The following is a 6,858-nucleotide window of genomic DNA, read 5'->3' on the forward strand; positions in this document are numbered from 1 at the left end:
GCATCGCATACAGTTTGTGAGGATTACACGATCCACCGAGAGGCACAGCAAAGTGCTGCCTCATCACACATCTCCTCCATGTATTTGAACGGGACATACGGAAATTCTGCTATTCTTTATTGAAAAAAATTCCTTCAACATCGGATTAGAACGGCAAAAGGGCCTACAACACACACCAGCCGACAAATATTAACATTTATTATATTTTATGGTTAACTTTTTTTTTTTCTTTTCAAGATTGACAGGGGGGGCTCTGCCTCACCTGCCTCCCCTGACCGCACGTCACTGCCCTTCAGGCTCTGCATTAACTGCTACTTGAGACTTATTGCCTATCCAAAAAAGTAGTTTAATAGGAGTTTTTCAAGTTCCATATCTCTACCATTTTCACCTGTAGTTGCCATTCCAATTTAGCATGTTCAGTATTGCCTGTGTTTACTGTTGAAAATAAAATTCAAGTGAGTACATGAGTGAAAACTATTGACATTTAAGGAGAATGTTGTAGGTAACTGCCCAATGAACTATTGCTAGGAACCACCAACATGCAGTGTTTACAGTTAAAGCATGTAAACTTTGTAACCTAGAAACCTGTAGTGAAGGTGATCCTCTGATAGTGAGGTAAGCTGCCACGGTGAAAGGATTACACTCACTGTACATGTAAACACCTCTGGCTGTACACCAGTTCATTCTTGTCATTGGTTCAGTTTTAATGGGAATAAACCACTTTGTCGGTAAAGAGCACCAGCTGTTACTATTACCAGTGTTTATTAGTATTATAATGTCTGCCTAGATTTTTTTATTTTTATTTATTTATTTATTTTAGGCAGCTTGCTGTTTTGACAAAAACTGAACATTATAAGGGTCATGAGGAAGGAGTTTCTGTAGAACTCGTTCATTAACACTGAATTCACTTTTGTGAGTTGGGCTTAATAAAGTGGTAACTAAATGGATGTAACGTAGATGTTCAATAAGATGTTTGTGATTACACTAGTCTGCTGAAAGCAATACATGCTATTCTCTCCATTATAAATGACTCTGTTGTCACACCCACAGACTGTGTAGTCACACCAGTAATTGTCATCTAAATAGGCTTTTCTTTAAAGTCACCATTCAGGCTTAACAGCCGTTCCTCATATTCTGACCCTGATGTATGTCAATAGGCAGGACAAAATATACAGACACCTCTGAATATAATGTAGTCCAGTACAACACCAGCTTTAACTAGGACCTCAATAATGAACATATAATTGAATTTATACATTTATGACAATCGCACCAAACACCGAAACATTTTCAGCTTCAGAAACACAGTTAAGGCAGAAGTGTTGCATTGAAGTGCATACAGATGGTAATAATGTTATGCCTGATTGGTGTGTATATAATTCATTATCCCATGTATGCATAATACATGGAATAAATGATCATGTCTGTGTTTTGATATTGCATCATTTAGTTTGAATGAAGTTACACATGCTGCATCAGTGTTAATGTGACTTTGTTCTGTTGTGGAAATGCTTTTTTTTCCCTCTGTTCTTAAAAAGGTCTCAAATTTGATTTTAAAGAGTGTGCAGCAAACCTGTCTTGTATTTACATTATGTCAGTGACTATTCATAACGGCACGTTGCTGTTCTAACAGAGGAAAACATTTATGTGCACACGGCTCCATTGTAAACCCGCTCTGTTCTTCTGGTGTGTTTTTTTCTTGTTAAGTTTGTCCAACTGCTCAGAAGCACTCTGACCAAAGATTTGGGAAACATAAGAGTTGTCATGCTGCCATATCACTGGCTCGCACATTAAAATGTGTTTTCAGTAAGGTTTTGGTAAATTGCACTTGATAGTTTGACAGTAGCATTTAGTCACATTCAGAAGCCCAACTCTGCAGTATATCGGTTGTCCATTTATATGGCTGTTGTTTGACATGTGTTTTAATTACAGGTGGACTGTCCAAGAAATCTGGCCAAGTCTGTGACAGTAGAGTGAATCATATCCTTCATCGCTTAACAACAGAAGCCTGGCAGACACATATTCAAACAGACTACGAGGGAGCTGTAAACAAGAGCAAAGAAGACAGTGCCCTGTTTTTGTGTTACAGCTTTTTTTTTTTCTTTTCTTTTAAATGTGATCTTGTACTCAACAGTCATGTATCTCACTGTTGCATATTATCTATATCTGTCTGTTCCATCAGCAACCTTTGATATTATTTTCATATTAGTGTTAGAAAAGTTGTCCATGGTGCCAGGGTTTGGGTTGGCGCTGACACATCGTTATAACTCTTTGGGTTTTTGAACCTGTAGCAACTGATAGTGACCAGGATTTATTTTTTTCATGCTCAAAAACTGTTTATTTGCGCTCATTGGTCTCACTGGGAGCTGATGTTAAAGCTGCTGACTGACAGTAGTTGGGGTTAAAAGACCTCACTGCCTCATTTAGTTTGCTTTAGTGCAATGATTTGTAGTATAGTTGGGATAGATTTTGGCAGCTAATTGTTTCAAGTGTCTTTGCTCCACAGTTGTGGTAAATGACAGTCTTAAATCATTCCAAACCACAGGTCGCTACTTCCTCATGATTACACCAGTTTGGCAGTTTTGACTCAGTTTTTCCTCTTGGAGTTTCTTCCGAGGAGATGCAGCGTGGTAACCATCGTGCACCATCATAAGTTGGATCACAGAAAAGCTCTTGAATATACTGCTGTGTAAAATCTTCTTGGGGAGATGACCAAAGCTTGCTCTGGTGTAGACACCCAGTGTTTTTCATTTAAAACTGCAGTCTTGTTACGTTAATCCTTGTTTACTGACCCACCTACATCCAAGAGCGAGGCTCTGTTCTGTGACCACACACAGTTTCTGCTTTTACTCTTCTCTGTAAATTACACTCACTCACTGTAAGTGCTTTGTGCACAAATTCATTTTTGTGTTGACCTCTGCCTTCCTGCTCAAGGGACATTGTCAGGCTTTTCTGGGCTCCAGTTTACAGTAGACCTGTAACTGAAATAGATGAAGTTAATAACCAGAAGTACACTTTGCAGCCAGTTGCCAGTCCACACCCTGCTACCATGACAGCTGCAATACAGGGACCATTTGCATTTCGTTCTTTTGTTACATTAATTTTGTTTTCGGGGGGGAGGATTTACTGTTACTTGTATTTGAAACGTGAATGTTACTGTCACTGCAATGTCCTGTCAGACCAAATGCTTTTACAGTGGCATAGGCAGTTGTAAACCAAAACAGGTATGTTCATCCTGGTTTTTAGCAAACGTGATTAAGCTGCTGTCAAACGTCTGAGGCCTAAATGGGGAATATAAACACTTACATATGTCACACATTAAATATGTCATAAAAGACCCCAAATGCGCCACCTCCCCCCCTTTTTTTGCGCTAAAGTCATTAAATAGTGTTGTAAACACACAGCTGCATATTAGTTAAAGGGTCTGAGAATTGAACACTGTTGTTACGTGTACTTTTAGAGCTTGAAGGATGCTGCACTGACACTTGTTGGGTTACTTAGGAGTGGGGCACTATTTATTAGAGTTGTTGCAATAAAGTGTCAGGTTTTTCTCTTTTGAAAGTGTCTGAGGTCATTTGGACCCACAGTTTGAAATATTCACAATGATAACTAGTGGGTTTGTGAGACATATCAAAAAATATTTATTTTATTACAATTTTTAAAAAGGCAATCATTGACAGGAGTAATGAAGCTTACAAATTACTTTTATGTATGTTATTTACAAAGAGTTAAGATACAGTGAAGCTAGAGTGATGGCAGATCGAGTGCTTGTGTAGTCCCAGTATGTAAGGTGAACAGCACCAGTCTGACGCATCCACATAGTCACAACCATGGAGACGGGTGTGAAGTTACCAACCAGGGTTGACAGTGGCACATAGACGAGGGCCAGGGTGGTTGTGCACACAGAGAACATGGGTAGAGTGCAGGCACGGCATTCAGCATCGACTGGACGGACTTCGGCTCTACAGATGTCCCTCCACCACACCGCAGAGAGCAGCTGTCATTTCTGCAGGTGCCTGGTGGAGGCCGGATGGAGCAGCTCAAGGGTCTATGCTGGTCCAGCTCCTCCCAGGAGAAGAGCACACCTGCCGGCATCAGCCTGAGGAATGCATTAAGCCTCAGCATGATTGGATGGCAAAAAGCCACACTGTTGGTGAAAGCAAGCGCCACTTTTAGAAGGATTTCATTGCAGTGACTAATCACAACAATCGCTTCACAGGCAGCTTTAGAGGACCTGTAGAAGACAGCCATGGCTCTAAACAAAAACAGTCTCCATTGTCCAACCAAAGGCAGCACTGTGGGCAGTTTATCTAAAAAGAGAATGTTGTGAAGCAGTGCAGGTAAGAACCTCTGTGCAGCAACAGCCTGTAAAAACCAGAGCACCACAACAGCTTTAATCAAGTTGTCCTGAGTGGGACTGAATAACTCTTAATAGCTGTTGTGACCTTTAATTGATGCAGCCACATGGTGTGATATAGCTTTGCCAACTGAAATCATGACCTGCTTTGATAAGACTGGATTTTCTCTCAGGTGAGGGGGAGGGAAAAAGCACAGGCGGAATCAATAACATTAACAATGGCTCCTCTGTGTTTAAATGTCGGTGAGCCATCGTAAACAAACCCGAGAGCCTTTAGCTTAACATCTAAATGGAACAGAGACAAACCAAATCTAGCCTGTTATACATCTACTTTTGTTATGAATAATACTTAGCAATCAGAAGATCTGCTGATATTCAAAACACATTTGACAGTGAGCTACAGCAAAACATTCACATACTTTAGGTGTGGTCTCTGGATTTTTAATATGCTGTATATTAAAACAACATATCAGCTATGGATATGTTTATTCAGAGTTTCTCACTAAATATATAGTACAGGAAGGTTTTTCACAATTTTGTCTTTTATTTCTTTTTTTCTTGTACAGTATAAACCTTTTGGCTCTGTACACAACACTTCTGATTCATTGGGTTTTATACACAGACTAACCTTCAGAGGTGTCTCTATATTTTTGTCCTCCCTAGCTACATACATGAGAGGGTCAGAATATTAGGAACACCTCTGAATATAATGTAGTCCAGTACACCACAACCTTTAACTATGACCTCAATAATAAACATATAATTGAATTTAATACATTAATGATAATGTCACCAGCTTCATAAACACACATGTTGCACTGAATTGAATGCAACTGTACAGGTGTACCTAATAAAGTGGCCAGGGAGTCTATTTCCAGCATGTGAAGCAGGGGAGGGTAATTGAATATTTTCTTCTGTGTTCTCTACGTGGATAACTGAAGTAGCTTGTTGGACACAGTCACAATATAAATAACTGACCAAAGTAATTATTGTCGCATCCTACTTTTCCATTAGAGAGAATAAACCTAAACTGAACAGTGGTCTAAAACTGTTTAAGGAGCTGAAGTTGTTGACATGTTGGTGGGTGTTTATTTTATTTAAAAAGAAAGAGCTTGAAACTGCAGCAGTGCCTCTGTCCTCTTGTGCCTTTGTCATCTTTGCTGGTTAGTGTGATGTTTATAATGAGTGAGAAACAGTGTTTTTATGGTTTGTTTTATTTAGACAAGTCTCCCTGATTATCAGCAGGTGCATACATTTAAGACCTAGATAAGCACACTGATTTGTTTGAATGCACAATATCAATGCACAAACTAGAGCCAAACAAATGAGCTTATCCATATTCACCCTTATTCTTCTCATTGCTATTGTTGTCGAGTTTTTTTTAGCATATGGGGAAGTCTGTGTAATAGCTATGATCTCTGATGCAGTTAGACATATGCACTGTAATACTTCAGACAACTGTTAACAATAGCTGGCAGCAGATTCAAAGCATCTTGCACTGAGTTTGTCTGTCATGGAAAGTTCTCTCTGAACAGCCCAAAAAATGATTTCTTTGCAGCTCATAAACTTCAAATGACAAAATAAAACTTCAGATCTTAATCAAAGTTTCTTTCTTTGAGATATTCAGAAGCCACAGCTTGTTATTCCACTCCGCTGTTCCCACGTTATGTCATGAACAATTCACAGCAGCGCGCCATTTATGCAGCCTTCCACATTTCCTGAGGATTAGATGGTGTCTAACCTTTTCCAAAATAGATCACTCCATTTGTGCATGTGAAATAATGCGACATATAGACATCTGGAATCATTTACCCATGCTTTGCATAAACTTTTCTCTTTTTTTTAGGTGCTTTATACAAACAGCCCCTCTCCACTGTGTGAGTCCAGTGGTCCCAGTATGTGATACTGTAGCGTCAGGGCGGAGCAGCGCTTGGGGGAGATTCCCCAGCTTGCCTGCTGAAGGCAGAGACTGAGTTCCTGAGTTGTTCGCTTCATGTTCTGTTATGGGGTGGGACCAGGCCAGCTGGGCATGGAGCACCATAAAAAAGGGTTCTGGTGGCAGCAATAGGCCATGGCAGGCATTTAAGTCCTTGCTGCTGGTGCTTTAAAAAAAAAAGGCTATCTGGAGGTGTGTGGTGTATGGAAGCTCACATAGGAGGCAGTTTTGGTGTTTGGTTCCTTCTTCAACCCAGCTGGCGTTACAGTACTACTACACCAAAGAATAGGATAAAAAGTTGTACATTTAGTTAGAGAGTAACAGAATAGTGTTAAATGGGAACACTGTGGATAAAAAGTGACTTAAAGGAATATGAGGTTAAACCTGTTAATCAGATTTTTGATGAAACCTTAGAACAAACTGTGGGTCAGTGGGCCTTTCTCCTGATCAGGAAGTAAATCCCAATGATTTAGGCTACAAGCAGAAATATGAGGGTTGTATGTGAGGAATATACAGTCAGATTTTATTCACTTATTGTTTATTTTCATGCATGAAACAGGTTGGA

General features: G+C 39.7%; 1 protein-coding gene across 2 annotated transcripts in view; it reads left to right on the forward strand.

Moving 5' to 3' along the window:
* gfpt1 (glutamine--fructose-6-phosphate transaminase 1) overlaps positions 1-2,987 on the forward strand; it is a 20,157-nt gene extending 17,170 nt beyond the window's left edge. For both annotated transcript variants that reach the window (XM_020590573.1, XM_020590574.1), the window contains one exon: positions 1,933-2,987. In XM_020590573.1, the coding sequence (XP_020446229.1) occupies positions 1,933-1,977 (45 nt within the window). In that variant the 3' untranslated portion in view covers positions 1,978-2,987. The remainder of the gene's footprint in view (positions 1-1,932) is intronic.
* Positions 2,988-6,858: the final 3,871 nt, after the last annotated feature.

The sequence above is a fragment of the Monopterus albus genome, unplaced genomic scaffold (genome assembly GCF_001952655.1).
Source record: "Monopterus albus unplaced genomic scaffold, M_albus_1.0 scaffold12.1, whole genome shotgun sequence".
Lineage (NCBI taxonomy): Eukaryota > Metazoa > Chordata > Actinopteri > Synbranchiformes > Synbranchidae > Monopterus > Monopterus albus.